The sequence below is a fragment of the Capsicum annuum genome, chromosome 2 (assembly GCF_002878395.1).
Source record: "Capsicum annuum cultivar UCD-10X-F1 chromosome 2, UCD10Xv1.1, whole genome shotgun sequence".
NCBI classification, from domain to species: Eukaryota; Viridiplantae; Streptophyta; class Magnoliopsida; order Solanales; family Solanaceae; genus Capsicum; species Capsicum annuum.
In genome coordinates this window covers 153,097,852-153,116,011 of record NC_061112.1, presented here as the reverse complement: position 1 = coordinate 153,116,011, position 18,160 = coordinate 153,097,852, and the positions used below count along the sequence as shown (strand labels likewise).

General features: G+C 36.3%; 2 protein-coding genes across 10 annotated transcripts; both read left to right on the top strand.

The window, feature by feature from the left end:
• Positions 1–1,816: 1,816 nt before the first annotated feature.
• On the top strand, positions 1,817–9,236 carry LOC107860726 (AUGMIN subunit 6). Of its 4 annotated transcripts, none has more exons than XM_047407629.1 (14): positions 1,817–2,397; positions 2,474–2,530; positions 2,650–2,744; positions 3,265–3,415; positions 3,749–3,874; positions 3,989–4,145; positions 4,302–4,362; positions 4,444–4,741; positions 5,163–5,288; positions 6,785–6,946; positions 7,029–7,248; positions 7,353–7,814; positions 8,471–8,555; positions 8,653–9,236. In XM_047407629.1, the coding sequence occupies exons 1-13, from the start codon at positions 2,182–2,184 to the stop codon at positions 8,509–8,511; spliced, it is 2,172 nt and encodes a 723-aa protein (XP_047263585.1). In that variant the 5' UTR covers positions 1,817–2,181; the 3' UTR covers positions 8,512–8,555; positions 8,653–9,236. The 4 variants fall into 4 exon arrangements, with proteins under 4 accessions (XP_047263585.1, XP_047263584.1, XP_016561670.1 ...); XM_047407628.1 differs by having other exon boundaries at positions 7,029–7,275; XM_016706184.2 differs by having other exon boundaries at positions 8,471–9,236.
• A 1,177-nt stretch (positions 9,237–10,413) lies between these two features.
• LOC107860727 (serine/threonine protein phosphatase 2A 57 kDa regulatory subunit B' theta isoform-like) lies at positions 10,414–17,188 on the top strand. Of its 6 annotated transcripts, none has more exons than XM_016706187.2 (4): positions 10,414–10,539; positions 11,081–11,214; positions 11,598–12,977; positions 16,338–17,188. In XM_016706187.2, exons 3-4 carry the CDS (start codon positions 11,766–11,768, stop codon positions 16,698–16,700), a joined length of 1,575 nt encoding a protein of 524 aa, XP_016561673.2. In that variant the 5' UTR covers positions 10,414–10,539; positions 11,081–11,214; positions 11,598–11,765; the 3' UTR covers positions 16,701–17,188. The 6 variants fall into 6 exon arrangements, with proteins under 6 accessions (XP_016561673.2, XP_047263588.1, XP_047263586.1 ...); XM_047407632.1 differs by having other exon boundaries at positions 10,418–10,539; positions 11,569–12,977; XM_047407630.1 differs by lacking the exon at positions 10,414–10,539 and adding an exon at positions 10,560–10,992 and having other exon boundaries at positions 11,569–12,977.
• Positions 17,189–18,160: the final 972 nt, after the last annotated feature.

Here is an 18,160-nt window from a genome sequence, read left to right as displayed (position 1 = left end):
TTAAGTACGAAGTAATAGTTTTAGTGTAACAGTAAAGCAATACGTGTAATAGTATTTGAATATAGAGAATAACAAGTTAGGGTTATGTCCACCTTGTAGTTTTCAATACTTTCTAACTATGAGTGTTAAGAATTCATACATGCATACACTTATAGAGCAACGTGTTCAATACCTTAATCCAAGCGTTTTTAAACCATCAAGGATTAATTCACCTTAGTTCTCTGGAATCAAAAGTGTTTACATAATTATACGAATCTCCAAGTTATTAATCCTATTAAGGCATTAACGTGTGAAATAGAGGTTGGAAACCCTATTTTCTTGTCACTACTCTCTTTTCCAAACATTAACCTTTCTATCGAACAAGTCATGTTTCAATGACACCTTTCCTATGTTTGCAACCACGAGAATGCAAGAATAACGAAGCGAGCATGATATAAGTGAATCAATGCATAATGAATTTGAAACCCATATAAATAGATAATATGCTACAAGGTTTTCATAATCCTAACCAATAACCTTAGCTACTCATGGACAAAACGAAAATTACCATAGTCATATTCATCATACCAAAAGATAAAACACGATCTTGGTGTGTAAACGGTGAACAAAGTGAAAACTTTCTTCTCTCTCCTCTAAGCCGCCAATCTCCAATTCAAAAATAGTACAGAATAGTCCATTGTAAGTGAATTTTCAGCATCAAGTAATTTTAATAACTTTTTCCTCATAATTGTCTTCTAAGTCCTTAGACTAACTCTAAATGACAAATTAGTCTTGGACATAGTTTGTAGGCGCCACATTTGGTCCAGACCGCTATACTCTCTGGTGTCATATGTCATTTGCATTCCATAGTCCCATTATGTCTCCATCTACCTCATTAATATCTAAAATCATGCTAATCACATAGGTTAGCTCAATTACATAAAAGTAGAGTAAAAACATAAAAAACTAGGCACTTTGTTATCCAAACTTAGCTAAAATATGAATAAATTATGGTGATTAGGCGTATAAATACACCCAAGATCACTAGGATATCAACTACATCCCTAACATGGCGAATATAGAAAGCAGGATGATACTTAATACTTTCATAGAAATCATAAATTTTGAATTACCTAAACACAAAATAAAGAATTAATTTAATAATTTGAAAATTTTCAAAATTAATCTCGAGATCCTAAACTCAAATACTATCAAACACTATGTTTTTTCTTTCAAACCGAAACTACATATATGAAATAAATATACTATATCTTCAATAGAATCAGTGTTCGCTGCTAGAGCGGTTAATATGGATTAGGCCTGTTGGGTCGGTTCGATCTGGTCTATAATTTAATAGAGTTGAGCTTCAATTTTTGCAGCCATTTAAAAACATGACTTTTTAGTCCGGTCCAAATAAATCCGTGACCCATGAAGCTTGAACAATGTGGGGTGGGCTAGCCCGTGGGGTGATCCGTAAGTCAAATACATGCAACTATTTAGATTGCTTATTAGTATTTTCATTTGGTTCGAAGAATATCATGTCAAAGTTTATTTAATTTTGCTTTTAGGAGTACTTTTTGGGGGTGTTGGAGACTTAATTAATAAGTATTAAAATTATATAATATTATCTGATAATATTTACCTTTATTAATATTCTAAAATTAAATTATAAAATATTATTTTTTTAAAAATAAGTTGATCCATGAAGTTCTCAATCCATAATATAATGATGTGGACTTAATATTTTTCGGACCATCAAAATAATAGACCAATTTAAACTGACCCGTCAAATTAAAAATCTGTATAAGCTAACATGAATGAAATGAACCGACCCATATTTACAACTCTATTCACTAGGAAGCAAAAACCAAAACGGGCGAAACAGAGATATGACGAAATCACCTCGGCCGGCAAGCGCAGAATAATTACTCATCATTTCAGCGGCGCACGTTAGATACATCCCTCCACGAATTTCAAAAATTTTCTTCTTCTTTTATTATCCAACTATACCCCACCACAAAAGTACCAGAAATTTCAAAATGTACCCCAAATTTTACAATCAAATCCATCCATTTGATCCAACAACCAGGGCCTTATATTAAATTGACCAATCTACAAGGACTTCTGTTTGAAAATTTACATAAAATTATTATACATTCAAATCGGAAATCGGAGAGTTGAAGCAAAACAGCGAAAAGTGTAATGACGATGGACCGAGAAAAGGAGAGAGAAGTAGAATTGGAAAGTGCAATGTACACCAACTGTTTGTTACTAGGGTTAGATCCGTCGATCATTGGAATTGGCGCCGGTAACAGCACACCTCGGGTCGGGTTTTTCCGTCATTCGAACCCTAAATTAGGCGAACAGCTTCTCTACTTTATCTTATCTTCTCTTAGAGGTCCTACTCAATCCGCTAAGGTAAAATTGCTACTTAGCTCACCGGTGATTGGATGCTTTTGTTGTGTTTTATTTACTCACTTTTAGATTTTTTCAGGATTTCGATAAGGTTTGGCCGATTTTTGATTCTGCACAATCTCGCGATTTTCGCAAGGTAATTATGCTTTTTTAGTCTGAATAGATTGAAATGGATATGCAATTTGTATAGATTCGTATACAGTTGTTGTTCTACTAGTGAAAGCTTAGTAATTTATTTATTTTTGGGAAATTTAGGTTGTACAAGGGATTATAAGTGAGCTGGAATCACAAGGGGCATTGCCTAGAAGTAATTCGAGGGTCTCATCGCTTGCTACATGCTGTGGACCAAGGTTTGGCTCATTGATAGCAGTTTGATTGATATACCACTCGGGTTCTGGTTCATTTTAATTAGTTTGAGCTATCATTTGAATTTAATGTATCGTGGTGTTGTTTTTTTCCTTCCCTGCATTGTATGTTGCAAATGGTAGTCCAGTAAAGCTGATTCAACTCAGAATGTAATTTGATTAGTGGTTAGTTATTGCAATAATGCAAATAGTTGTCCTGCAGATGCCATAGCTCTTTGAAGTTTGAATTGCGCAAGGGTCATAAGCAAGTTCTCGCATCTCTGTAGCACTGAATTGCCCTTCCAGCCCATCCTGAATAAGTCTATTAATGAATTTTCTAGTGCCTTTATCTAATTATTGAATTTCACTATACTTTTTGGAGGGGGATATGATTCCTCTGTAAGTGGCAGAGCTAAGACAGTACCTTCTTTGTTTTCCATTTCCATACTCGTATAAGTTTGATTCATACCCTTTAAGATGTTGTTTCAATGTTGATGTGAAAGAGTATTTTACATGTTTACTGCAGGTTTGTTGAACTTTTATGGCAACTTTCACTGCATGCTTTGAGGGAAGTTCATAGGCGAATGTTTGCTGCTGATGTTGCTTCTAACCCCTTGCCTGCATCATTAACGGATGTAGCTTTCTCACATGCTGCCACACTACTTCCTGTAACTAAGGTCTTCCTTCTGACTCTTCCATCCACTAGGCTTTTAAATAGACCCATTTTTATATCAGGGGTTCTTGTGACCTTGAAATTTAACAACCTAATCACCTGAAGTGAAGGTTTTAGTTTTCTGCATATGTTAGATGTAAGGCAGCATATGATTTGACTCGGTTTTCTTTCCTAATGTGGAAGCTATTTGTATCATATTGGCAAAGTAGCTTTCCAGTAGTCTATGCTTAGGTATTGATTGTTATTATGATTGTTTTCGTTGCTAGTCTTGAAGCTTAAATTCACATGAGAAATTATTTTTAGTGGATGGATCTAATTTCCGCCTCTATGTGAATAGGCTAGGATTGCTCTCGAAAGAAGAAGGTTTTTGAGTAATGCAGAAACAGCAGTACGTAGACAGGCCATGTGGTCTAATTTGGCTCATGAATTGACAGCTGAATTTCGAGGCCTTTGTGCTGAAGAGGTGAAAGAAAATCTTGTTATCTTTCTTTGAGGACTTGGAGTTGGTTTCTTAGCACCTTATTCTCTGGGTTAAATAATTGTTTCTGAGGATCATCTTGGATCTCCCTGGTCTCAGGCTTATTTGCAGCAAGAACTGGAAAAGCTGCAGGATGTGAGAAATAAAGTAAAGATGGAAGGTGAACTGTGGGATGAACTTGTATCAAGCTCAAGTCAGAACTCACATATGGTTCAAAGAGCTACCCGTTTGTGGGACTCTTTGTTGTCTCGCAAGAGTGCGTTCAATCAATATCTCACTTGTCAATTCTCATCCTAATAAAACTATGCAATTAGCGTGCTTTTGCAGAGTGCTACTCTCACTGATCCTGCAATTATTAAAATAGAATTTTGTATACCCTGCACTTACTTTAATCATCTATATATTTATACAGATCAACATGAGATTCTCGCCTCTGGTCCAATAGAAGATCTTATCGCTCATCGTGAGCACAGGTAAGATCACTTTTCCATATTCTCTTGGGCTTTTAGACCTGGCGTTGCCTTCATAGTGTTTTATTAATTTTTATCATTTAGGTATCGCATCTCTGGCTCAGCTTTGCTCACAGCTATGGATCAAAGCTCTATAGCTCCACCACCTGATTTGGCTTCTTTGCATCAAGATAATAAAGACCAAGATGGAAGATCACAAGCAGATGTGAATAGAGAAAAACATGTAAAGAGTTCAGATTCTTCTCATATCCAAGTAGAGGATAACACGTTTTCTCGAGTTGATGAGAGAATTGCAAGAGGCCATCCTACTGTTGATATAGCAGAAGTTTTGAGGCGTTGGACGCATGCCCTACAACGTGTTCATAAGCAGTCCCTTCAACTGGTATGCTGATTCCTTTGACTCAAGATTCTATTAGTCTTGTCAGAACTCTGTTTTTTCCTCTCCATAAATTTCAAGCTTAGCATATCGCGGAGATAGTTTATATAAATGTTTGGAATGGTTTTCTTGTTATGTGGATTCAAGTGGTCCAAGTGAAGCGAAACCTTTCTTGGGTGGGCCTAAATATGGTGCAAGAGCTTTCAATAATACGAAGCAATATGCATCCACTGTTTTAAGATGTCATCGAGCACCATGTCTGCTCATATTTTGTACTTCAGAAGTAGTTTACAGGAGAATCTGAATGTATTAACAAACGATAAAAGAGGCTTTACATCTGTTTTTGCACTTTGTAATTAATTAACAGTTTGAATCTGTCTTTGATTTTCATTTCATACTTTCTTTCTGGTGCCACTACTTTTTGCAGGCAAAAGCTAATGATGGAGAGGGTCCAGAGCTTTTGAGGAGTTCACATGATGGTGGTACTGGTGGTCATGCGGAGTCCTTGGCTGCAACTCTTGCTGAACATAAGCAACACCTTGCAAGTATACAGGTCTGATATTCAGTCTAATTTGGTTGTGCGTATAAACTATTCCATCCGTTCCTAAATATGTATCATCCTTACTAAAAATAAATATTCCACAATACTTGTCATTTTAGAAAATCAAGACATAATTAGTTGTTTGTTTCCGGAGAGATATTAATATGGTGCAAAAAAGAAGTATTAAATAGAGATGAGTAATAAATAATGGTAATTTAGTCAATTTTAATTTAGTCAATTTACCCTCTACTTAAATGCTTTTCTTAAGGGGCGTGCAAATAAAAAACATAACAAGTATTTAGGAAGGGAGGGAGTATTTTACATGGATTCAGGTGAGAGTGGAATCAATGCGAATAGTTCAGAGAAAGCAAGGTGGTTGGTATAGTTGGATATTGTGATTTGTCACATTTCTCTATTTAAAGTACCCCTATAATCACCCCACCATCAAGAGAAACGAAAGTGAAATAAATGATTCACTTTTATTTGCAGAGAACAGTTTAAATTGTTGAAGCTCTTATCTATCTTGACCTAGCAGTATTTTGTAAGTCAATCTTGTAATGTCTGATTGCTAGTTTCGCTGTCAACAAGATACTCTCAATTTAAGTCTTACCTTTCACATTTTTGATTGAATATAGTTTTCTCCTTTTGAGGTGGGAAGCATCTTTCCCTTAAGTATTGTTTTTTCATTAGCAAAATTAAATTCTATATTCCACTTTAGTACAAAATTACAAATAAACTGGGTTGCAGCGTTGTCTCAGTGGGGTCAATTTGTGGATTGGATGGTTATTCTTTTCCGAATGCACCTAGTTGTCAGTGTTCCCTGTCCGAACTTTTTAAAAATATTTTATTCCCCAAGTTATGTGGTTTTATCACTCTTTATTATATTATCTCTATACAGAGGTGTATCCGCTGTCTTTATTGGTTATGTACTGGACATGTTTGTCAAATCTGGAAAGTGGTTGTTATCTAATTCACTCCTGCATGGCTGCCTGAGATGCTGTAAATGCACTTTTTTTTTGAAGTTGTAAACCTTGCCAATCTTGTACTTCAAGTTGAAAAAATATTTGAAGCTGAAGTTGTGCTCCCAACCTATATATCATGTGAAGGTTTTCAAATCCTTAACATCCACACAAAGTTTCAACTTCTGGAAGCTTGTTCCCTGAAAACGTACAACTATTCAAAATCAACTTTAACTTCTGCAAAATTTTTAACAACTTCGAACAATGTGTTTTCCCACTTCAGCCTCAAATGTTGTCCAATATGACTTCAGTTGATTACCTGACAACTGGAAATAGTTCTTTTAGCATTCAGCATATAAACTATATTAAAAAGGGCAGCCCGGTGCACTAAAGCTACCGCTATGCGCGGTGTCCGGGGAAGGGCCCGACCACAAGGGTGTATTGTACGTAGCCTTACCTTTCATTTCTGCCAGAACATATAAACTATATTACATTGAAATATTACAACATACTGTTGTAAGTTTGTGATGTAAATTCGTTGATCGCTAGGTGCTTATAAATCAACTGAAGGAAGTTGCTCCCTCCATACAGAGTTCAATTTTAGAACTCACAGAAGAAGTTAGTAGTATTTCGTCCACTTCATCCAGAATGGCCAATCTTCAGGGTAGATCACATTCACCTGTTGATGCACAGAGCAGTGGGAGGACATTGGTAATGTTTTGTGAAGCATTTTCTGGACTTCCTTTTACCTTTTTAAAACAATTGAAAAGCCTAAACAACAGAGATTCTACAGGAGCACAGTGTTGATGAGGTAGCTGAGATGAGCTCAAGATTGTCATCTATGCAATTTGAAAAGACATCAGCCAGTCCCACTACTTTGAAGCTCCCACCTTTGTTCAGTGTAACACCAAATTCTTCGGGAAAAGGTGGTGCACAGAAGCGACAGATCTCAGCCCAAACCAGCCAAATTGAAAATATGCCTGAGATGAAGTCTCTGGATCAGCAATTATTAAGTAATTCATTTGATAATCCTCCACAAGGTTTTTGTTCTGCCTTCTGAATGCGTATATTGATTTCTTAATTGTTGGACTTATAAATTTTTTCTGTATTTTTGCAGATAATGATACAAGCTTTGTTCAAAATCTGAAGAGATCTGTCAGAGAAGCTGCACTTTGCTCCCAATCTTACCATCAGGGATCGTCTCAAGACAGTCGTTCTGATGATAGTTCTGAGCACTACTTTGAGCCTGTCTCAGGGGTTGGGTTTTCGCAGAACGGAGATCGGGCAAACTTGTTGAGAAGGAAAAAGTTGTTTGTGTCAGAACCAGATTCATCGTTTTTAGGGACTGATGCTCCAGATAATCATATAAACATCAAGTCTGATGGACTGCCTGACTTATTAAATGATCTGCAGTCTGTGGATGATTATGATGGTTTTCTTTCAACTATGGGTTCTAGCTCTTCATTTTCTGATGCACATAGGTCATTTTATGATCTGGAGGAAGCTCAGGAGCAAGTATTTTCACCTCCTCTGCTTATGGATGCATCATTATTAGCAGATTCATATGAGGACTTGCTTGGTATGTTTGTTGCTATCTTTTACCTAATAGATCAATTTGACTATTTTGTTTTAGTTCTAAATCCGTTATTCCGTAGTTGGTTTTCATGCTGACTCTCTGATGCTTAAACCTTTGCGTTATATCCCCGAGTACCTGAACGGTGGTTCCATGACTTAACTGATAACATGGGATGAAAATGTTTTGAAACCATTTCCTAACCTGGACATTCTGTATTGTGTAAACATGTTCTCTGTTAAATTCTTTCTGGATCAATAACTTTGGTTCACTTCCCTTTGAGAGAGCTTTGTCGAGAATGAGCCAGGTTTTATTGTTCTCTTCCGGTGCATATTTATTCAGTCTCTTCTTTTTTATTTGTGTCGAAGTTTTAAAACTTCGTTCTTTTAGGAGATCCATTCTCTGTTCTTTGCTCTTGATCCACAAACCCAACCTGTTTGTCTAAGTAGGAAAACATCATTAGCAATACCACATGCATTTTGGACAAATTTCCCTTTCCTCATTGATACTTGCTATCGAAACGGAACTGGTTTCTACCTGTAAGTAAAAGCTCTTTCTGGGAGCCATCACTATTTGCCTGTGATATCTTCTGCAATGTTGCCTTTATTGTTCTGCCAGACTATCAATAATTTAATTTACTAATAGTAGTTGTACTGTTGCAGCACCATTGTCAGAAACTGAAACTGCCCTGATGGAGCATTGAGATCAAACATTGGGTGATGTTGCTGCTCGGGCTTGAAGAGATTGGTTAGCAGCTTGTACTATCAACCTTTCGTTGTTGGAAAACCCTCCTCGTACTAACTTCCGTTGGATTGTGTGATTTCTTGTATTTTCATGCTTCAAGTGTATCGGCCTTATTTTTTGCATTTCATTTGAGTTGGAGGAGCGTAGAGGGAACTGAACACAGAACATTGCTCAGTAAGTCTGATCACGGCCGAGCCAAGATTTTGTTGTGCTTACTCTGGACCTGTCAACGGGGCTTATAGGCATTAGGCATAATGCTCTCCTGCAGGAGATCAGGAGGACTGCTTCAGACAGTTGTGTGCTGTATATTGATGGGGAAAGAATTTTTATCTTGCTCCTGAGGGATTTCTCTTTTGTTTGCTCTGTAACAATCCCCTCAAAGGGGAGCCTTGGAGTAACGGTCAAGTAGGTTCCGTGCTGGTTCGAGCCCACTGATGCTTGTGTCAGGATAGGCTGCATACATAATGCAGACTATCTGCGAACACGGAGTGCTTCGTACATCGGGTTACCTTTCTTCTGTAACAATTCAATAGACACATTTACTGTTGAAAAAGTAATTTATCTGTTCGTTTGTTCCATTATTATATGGTACATAGTCATTCATTTGCTGTTTGGTGAATTATCTGACTCAACTTTTTGTGCTTATTTTACTAAAAGAATCTCTCTTTTTCTTTTTTACTTAAATATGTTTTCCATAAGAATCTCTTTTACAGAATGATAATGTTTGGATATTGACATGTTGATTTTGAGAGCTTGGGTCCGGCATTGTCGGTCAGTAATTTTCAGGATAATATGGCCAATGACAGTAACTTCCACCGACTTCCATGTGTAGATTCCCTTTCTCTCTATCTCATTTACTATAAAAGTCATTATCTTCAATTGAATGCTTAATTACTTCTGATAGGTTGTGGCCACTTCCATATCTTCCAGTTTTTACTTTTACATATAAGCACAAAGTACGATATGATGACATTATGGGAACAAATAAGTGTTTCTACTTTGAGTTGGAGGTATAGTGACTTGAGAAATTTACAAAATGATTGAAAGCAAGAACTATATACTGATATAGCAACAGTTAAAACCCATGGAGGAAAATTTTCAACCGTGAACTTAAAGAGTATTTGTTGGATGTAATAATTGAACAAAATATGGACCATTCAGATTTTATCTTTTGGAGGATAAAATAATATCTCAAAAGTCAAACCTTTGGATGCCTCATGTTTCTACACTAGGGCATAATGAAATTTGAACCTTGATTTAATATATGAAGCAGTTTACTCATGTTTCTACACTAATAATATTAAGGCATAGTGAAATTTGAACACTTGGTTAATATATGAAAATAGTTTAATCAAGAAAGAAATAGAAGGGGTCGTGTGTGGGGGAAGGGGAGGGTGGTGGTGGTTAGTTCAAACCATAATTAGAATGAGGACTTGTCATAATTGATATTTTGATGATCTTTACTCGATTTCTCTTTACCTAATAAAGTTCTCTTTAACTTTTATTTTTGTTTTTACATGTATTCCACTTAAAATAGATAAACTCAAGAACATTTCTCTTCGTCGATAGTCGCTTCATTCATTTTTACCTATTTATATTTGATTTAATTCACTCTTTAAATAAAATTAATAAAATGTAAGTTTATTATTTCACCTTTTCTTTAACATAATAAGTTTAATCAATAATGAGAATAAAATAGGTATAAAAATAGTTATATTTTAATTATCCAAATTGAATAAATAACATTTGGATATGATGAACATTAAAAATATAATCTATTTTTAGTAGGGTGAATAAATAAAAATAAAGAGAATGCTAAAATTACATATTTGGCCCACACATAGAAGCGCGTGTTCGATCCATCCACTTTATTCTTGTGCTTCCAAATCTCATTTTTAACCCTGGTGAGTGATGACTTTCTTTTGAAACTGTGAAGGTGCCACATTTGTCAAAATTCAAAATTGTCCAAATCTGGAGAAACCCAAAGGTGAGAAGAATAAATATAGCAAGTGGTTTTCATGTTGAAATCTGTGAGTTAAAAAAAGAGGCTACAGAAAACAATAAAAAATAGTAACTCTTTCAATTCTATATTCATCAAAAAATAGCTTTATAAATCTTTTGTATTTGTGTAGTTTGATTAAGCTTAAGCTTCATCATGGAGTAATTAGATATTGTTATAGAAAGAAAACAAGATAAAAACTGAGGTAAAAAAGGAAAGTTAAGAGAGAAAATGGGAAGCAAAAATGGAGAAAAAAACGAAGAATAATAATTGTAGCTAACCAAACACATCATCATCATCATCAGAAACAACAACTTTTCTCTAATCCATTACCCCTTTTTCCTATCTTTCTTCAGTTGGGGTCTGTTATTAGATTTTATCACTGACCCCAACTCTCTAAAGTTGGAATCTTTTCAATTTTCATATGAAAATTATACTAATGTAAGCATTAACAACTCTATAAAGTTACAATCTTTTTGATCTTTATTGACCCCAACTCATTTTTTGAGCTCAAGTTTCTGTCTTGCAGCTGATTCTTGCAAGGAAATGTTATCATTTGCCTAGATCGTAAATATTCTTTGACCTAGCTGAACAGCCGAAAAGAAGAACAAAGGTTAATGCACCTACCCCATTCTTCATCTGGTTGACACCTAGTATGGATGGGTAAGATTTTTTCAGTTCTTGATTCAGGTTATTTGGTGCTTGATTTTGAATTAAAATGATTTTCTTGCATCTGGTTTTTTGCCTTTTGCACTACTTAGTTCACCAAGAATACACCTTTTGTATTGTTAAATGAGAGTGTGCATCATGGATTTGTTGGTTAATGGATTAGATAGGCTCCCTTTAGTTAAAACAGGCTGATCCCTTAAAATTTTGTAATTCATCAAGAGAAAGAAGTAAATGGATTAGGTAACAAAGAGTTGATCTTTTAGCTCTTTTCTCCATGATAAAGAGGTTTTAACTTTTTCAGATTGCTGGGATTTCTTCATTTTACTTGCCTTTTTCTTATATTTTCAGATGAAAAGGAGATTTATTTGTCTTGACAGGCACGGATGTGGTTTCATATAGAGCTTGTATGTTGGTTTTAAGGTGCTGGAAGAGATCTGCACTGGCTTGCTAACAATTGATTTTGCTGCTTAGGCCTTTCAGATTGATGAAAGTTCTGTGTTTCAATCAGTAAAACATTACGACCAGAAGATTGTAGTTTCAAAGTTATGATTAAACAGATACTCAATAGGCTCCCTAGGAAGCCTTCCAAGTCAACAGAAAATCGTGATGGAGGAAGCTCTGCATCACCATCAAGTGCTTCAACTAGCTCTACAAGCAGTGACTTGTCTAGTTCCCGGTCAGGAAATTCGAGTGCCACTACTCTTTCAGGAGTAACTTCTTCAACTCAAGGACTCAATCATGGAAATAAGTTACCACAGGCTGCAAATGCTAAGGTGAATGGAAGTGCAGCGGTTTTTCCATATGAGACCTTGCCTAGTTTTAAAGATGTACCAAGTGCTGAGAAGCAAAACTTGTTCATTAAAAAACTGAACTTGTGCTGTGTATTATTTGACTTTACTGACCCAACAAAACACTTGAAAGAAAAAGACATCAAGCGGCAGACATTAGTGGAGCTTGTTGATTATGTTAGTTCTGCGAATGGAAAATTCACAGAAACTGTCATTCAAGAAATAATTAAAATGGTGTCTTTAAATCTGTTCAGGCCTCTTACTCCTCAGCCTCGTGAAAACAAAGTATTGGAAGCTTTTGACTTGGAAGAAGATGAACCCTTGATGGATCCTGCATGGCCACATCTGCAAATTGTTTACGAGTTCTTTCTTAGATTTGTGGCATCGCCAGAGACAGATGCAAAATTGGCTAAGCGATACATTGATCACTCTTTTGTCCTAAGGTTATTAGATCTCTTTGATTCAGAAGATCCAAGAGAAAGGGAGTACTTGAAGACAGTTCTGCACCGCATATATGGAAAATTCATGGTGCACCGCCCTTTCATTAGGAAATCAATCAACAATATATTTTACCGGTTTATCTTTGAAACTGAGAAGCATAATGGAATAGCAGAACTTTTAGAAATTTTGGGCAGTATAATCAATGGATTTGCACTTCCGCTGAAGGAAGAGCACAAGTTATTCCTTGTTCGTGTTCTTATTCCACTTCATAAACCAAAGTGTATACAAATGTATCATCAACAGTTATCTTACTGCATAACACAATTTGTGGAGAAGGACTGCAAGCTCGCTGATACTGTCATAAGAGGTTTGTTGAAATATTGGCCTATCACAAACAGTTCCAAGGAAGTAATGTTCTTAGGTGAGCTGGAGGAGGTTCTAGAAGCAACTCAGCCTCCAGAATTCCAGCGGTGTTTGGTGCCTTTGTTTTGTCAGATCAGCCGCTGTTTGAGCAGCTCACACTTTCAGGTGAGTAGTTCTAGTTATTTGGTATTTTATTTCTCGTCCTTTGCTCTATGCCAGAAATAAATCATGGTTTGTCAGACTGAACCTTGATATGCTGGCTGGATATGATATTAAATATAATACAACACCTTTTATGCAAGGTATACGTTTAACTAAAATAGATGTCATTGCACATCTATCGTGGTTTATGTCCTTTCAGACATGTTGCTAATCAGCTACGATCAGGTTCAGGTTGTAGTTGGAAAATGGTGTAAAGTCCATTCGCCATTTCTTTTACTTTTGTTCTTTTGGGACAAAGTAATAAGCTTATTGATGTTAGCTGGAAAATTTGGATGTACGAAGTGGCATACAAAAGAGTAGAGGACCCATAGGAAAATATGGTTCTCTTAGAATAGCATCCAATCATCTACATTAACTGGGACATTAAAAGTGCACCAAAAATTCACCAAGAACAAAATGACAAGCCTTCAACTTTGCAAATTCGTTTCAAAACCCTTCAAATGTTCTTTCACTCTTCTTTCTCGAAAGTATCATCTCAAGGTCCAAAGGAGCTGCATCCCAAGCTCAGCATCTTCTTCTTTCTTCTGAAGTCTATTGTGCACTACGCCATGAACTTTAATCAGCATTGATGACTATATTCCAAGCTGGCTGTGCATGGCAGTGCACTAGTGAGTGATCTACATCCTTGCTTGACCATGTGCACAAAGTACTAGTATACATAGTGTAACTTCCTTTTTCTTGGATTTTCAGCCATTGGGATCCTAACCCTTACTTCCAGCCAAGTGAAATGAGTGTCTTTTTTGACGCTACGAGAATCTAAAACGACGGGTATAAAACCCCTGCATAGTCTCTTTTTGAGTAACCTGTAGTATTGGAGCTTCATAGAGAACAATTTGTTCCCTCTTCACTTCCATTTCCATGTTGCCTATTCCTACCGTTTCATGTTTTGCTTTGTAGTATGCCATTATGTTTTGGAATATCCTATCTATACATCTTGTAGAGTCCTGAAGGCTGAACCTCTTATGCTAATAAGCTCTGCTTGCTTGTGTCCTGTAAACGTGATGAATCGTGATATCCTTCTAACTCAATGTGTTGTACATGGTCTGTAAGGCAACTCTTAAAGTATCATTGCATACTACTCATGCTTCTAAAAACTGATCCTAGTTTCATTCCCAACTGTAAAAATGTTGTCGTCGCTAAACTCTTCTCTCCCTTTATGATGTTCCGCATTCATAGGGTAATGTGATGTTTCTGGTCCTCCACCCCCCTTTATGTGTGCAACTCTTGGATGCGATCACTCTCCTACAAAGCCTGTACCTCACCATCTTATTGAAGATATGACCACCTCCCAGTTCATTACATGAAACTTTATTCCATTTCAATGTTTTGGTTAGACTAGCCGGCACATGCATGAGGGACATGTTGTATGTGTGGATGCTTGACAGAATGTTATTGATCGATGCATCCTTGTATCAAAAACAATGGTATTGTTGTCCTCCATCATTGAGCCTTGATGTCATTCGTATTTTCTTCCTTCCTATTTTAGGGTCAACGCATCAAAATCACTATTTTCTCTTCCATTTTAGCTGTTCCTACTGTTGTTTATTCCTGGCATCAGTTAGATACACATCGAAATATGTAATTTCAGCGGACATATTTTCTATTTAGAGTGATTGAGTAGATCATCCGTTGATCTTTACCTGATTTACTCCATTCATTGGTATAAATCAAACTTTCAAACAGATGTGGATATTTTCAAGCAGCTCAGATGCCTAAAGATCTATGAGAAATATCAAGTTGGAGATGAATGATCTACACTTCTTTGGATCTAGTGCAAACTTTAGTTCACATCAAGTTTGCACTTTCCATAATCCTGGTTTTTGAAAAAGCTTGTTTGTTTTTAGGAACCTTTGCCCTGGTTATTTGAATCTGTTTATCTCCTCCTTTCAGCACCTTAAAAATAATCTCTGTCAGCGTACCAACTCTACAACAAGGTTTAGTGCACCAGCAATAAAGTATGCCATCATGCAATCTTTGATAATTGGCACAATCCTATGTCTGAGTGTTTGACTTTGCAATGCAGTCATGTTCGTAAAAGCAATGGAGTTTTACTAATGACAATTTTATCATCTTTGGCTCACTAAAAGAACAATGTTCATGAGGTAAATGCAAGAGGAAGAATGATTTATGCACTAGTTTTATTTGTTAAGTAATAAGCACCAGATCTATTTTCCAAAAAAAAAGAAAAAATATTAATCACCCGTTAAATACGTGGTGGTGATTAGACATGACATGGAGTAGTTATTGCTTACTGCGGATATGACACTAGATGGAAAGTTATGGAGGACGCGAATTAGGTTAGAGGGCTAGTACGTGTGGGTGAGTTATAGCCAGTAGATAGGAGTGCTTTGGTGTAGCCATAGTAGTAGTCGTAGGGCTTTGCTCGTAGGTTGGAGTTTCTAGTTAGGAGAGTTTGGGTGAGGTGCGTGCTTTCGGTTTAATAGTGTATAGTACTACTCTATGAGTGTCTTATTTCTGTTATTTCATCTTGTTTCATGTTTTATTACGGCTCTGTTTACTGTCTTTTTTGTCCTGAACCGGGGGTCTATCGGAAACAACCTCTCTACTTCTTCGGAGGTAGTGGTATGGACTGTGTTCACTTTTACGCTCCCCAAACCCTATTATATGGGAATACACTAGGTATGCTGTTATTTCACATACCTTTGGAGAGTTGGGATGTGTTGGTGCATTGTCTACATGGGCAACTCCTCAAAAAAAAAATTGAATCCAGTTGAACTTTGCTCAAACAAGATCTAAGGAGAATGTGAAAGGAGAAGTGAGGTTCTTCAGAATCCCTCAATTCTTGAGCAGGAGAAAATGTGCTGCTCCTTATCAGCCTAGTTAGGAATGAATAAGAGACTCTTTTCTCTATTGAATTGTCTTTTCCTGCCTGTGTTTGCAGCTCCCTCTTTCCAAACATACTAAAAATGAAAAGGGGAAAATCGGAATGCCAGAGAGAGAGATGGTTGCTTTTCAGAAGTTCACTTCTGTTTGGGTGGGTTAACAAGCAGACTAAATTTGCTGCATGTTGATGGCTTTTCCTCCTGCTGGAGATAACTCTAGTTTGCTATTTGTCAGTTTTTCCTGATGAGACAACTGGATATTAAATAACCCTACAACTTGTGAATGGAAATATTGGCTGAGTTTTCATGGCTGCTGTTCAAATAGAAAAATGATCTATCAACTGGAAAAATAGTGTGCTTGTTTAATGGAATGAGATGGACAGCATCAATTCTGTGATGCAACATCCGCCAATGCTTTTTTCCTTTCATTCTCTAACTCTCCTTAACTTTGCATCTTCAGGTGGCTGAGAGGGCTTTGTTCCTATGGAACAATGATCATGTTGAGAGCCTGATCAAACAAAATCGTAAAGTTATACTGCCGATAATCTTCCCTGCCTTGGAGAAGAATGCTAGAGGCCACTGGAATCAGGCGGTGCAAAGCTTGACATTAAATGTCCGCAAGATCTTCTCTGATATCGATTCCGAGCTCTTTGAAGAGTGTTTGCAGAAATTCGAAGAAGATGAGACCCAAGAAGAGGAGGTAAAGAAGAAACGTGAAGCAACTTGGAAACGGTTAGAGGAGCTTGCTGGAATGAAAGCTGCAGCAAGCAATGAGCCAGTGCTAGTTTCTCCCAGGAAAACGTCTCATTCACCATCTGGCTAAAGACAATATTTGTTATTGTTGCTTTTCCTTTGATCGGGTGACCAGTAGGCTAATTGAGGAAAGAAACTGTGAAGAGGAGTCTGCGTCTCCTTGTTTGTTCATACAGCAAGACATCCTGAAGCACGGACTGTACATATGGAATCGCGTCACTGGAGAACCCCAACTAACATTCTATAGTCTGCATCAGTCCACGCGTGGCTCGAGTTCAGTTGGTGTTTGCTTTGTTGGAGTTTGGTATGATGAGAGTGGAAAAGCATCCTACTTCAGGTATATGTCTTAAGTTCCTTTTAGGCTGCTAACACTTGAATCCTTGTACCGTCAAAATACATGCTTTGACTTTGTAGCTTGGCATGAAATATCCGTGTAGATAATCTTGAGAATATTCAAATCAAGGTGACATAATTAAGTTGCAATGTTAAAGTAGTAGTAGTAGTTATTTTTTTGAATTCACACGCTGCTTGCAATGAGTATTTTGGGAGTTTCCTTCATTCGCTGTAACAAATCTTGATCATGCATATTAAGAATTAAGGGCAGTCCGGTCGGTGCACTAAAGCTATCGCCATGCGCATGTGCGGGTTTGGAGAGAGCCGATTCACAAGGATATGCATATGTTAATTTAATAATTGTATCAATTTTATTTCTAGCTTCAACTTTCAAGCCCACAAAACTTGCAAGAGAAAAAGTGAAAGAGATTGATTGATGGACGTAAAGCATTGGCAATAATGCAGTAAATGACATGTAATTAATCTCGTATTGGCTCACTGTTATTCAGTTGGTTGTCCTATAATAATAATCATGTTAATGCAATTGCAGCGAACAACACGCAACATAATCAACAGACAGACGCAACACTATCTATAAATACAAAGTTATCTGGAGGCGCCGACTACCCTCTAAGTAACAATACAAAATATTAAGCAGCCTATTAATATTCGAGTTAAGTAAATGTTACTATGCACACTATTTGTATAGTCGTATAAGTAATAATGAAACATGTTACCAAATTAATTTGGGACAGTAAGATTGTACAACACGCAAATAAATAGCATCATATCCTTTTCATTGTACCTAGAATAGTAAGATTGTAAATTAAGATGGTACCATCCTCCCCTTATTTGTTACTAGTTTTCTAATTGAATTTCTGTTTTTAGATTTTTTTTTCCTTATTTTATTCTTAACATTAATTTTTTTTTTCAAATTAATTTTAAGACACAACGTAAACATCATTTAATAGAGTTACTATAATAAAATAATCATGTTATTTATTATATTTCTTAATAGGTGTGTGTCAAGTCAAAAAATGACAAGTAAAAGCGAATATTTAATTTTTATGTAAAAAATATATTTGTTAATTTATTCATTCATTTTATCTGAGATATTTTTATTATTTTTTTTTTGCATACTATTCTTATTATTAACTAATTATAAATAATAATTAGATTAAAAAAATTTAAAATATT

Bases quoted from the DNA above. Each gene is read 5' to 3' on its own strand.
- LOC107860726 (XM_047407628.1), top strand. From the start codon at position 2,182: ATGACGATGGACCGAGAAAAGGAGAGAGAAGTAGAATTGGAAAGTGCA. The intron at 2,398-2,473 runs GTAAAATTGCTA...AGATTTTTTCAG, and splicing joins GTCCTACTCAATCCGCTAAG to GATTTCGATAAGGTTTGGCC. The intron at 4,363-4,443 runs GTAAGATCACTT...TTTATCATTTAG, and splicing joins ATCGCTCATCGTGAGCACAG to GTATCGCATCTCTGGCTCAG.
- LOC107860727 (XM_016706187.2), top strand. From the start codon at position 11,766: ATGATTAAACAGATACTCAATAGGCTCCCTAGGAAGCCTTCCAAGTCA. The intron at 12,978-16,337 runs GTGAGTAGTTCT...TTGCATCTTCAG, and splicing joins TGAGCAGCTCACACTTTCAG to GTGGCTGAGAGGGCTTTGTT.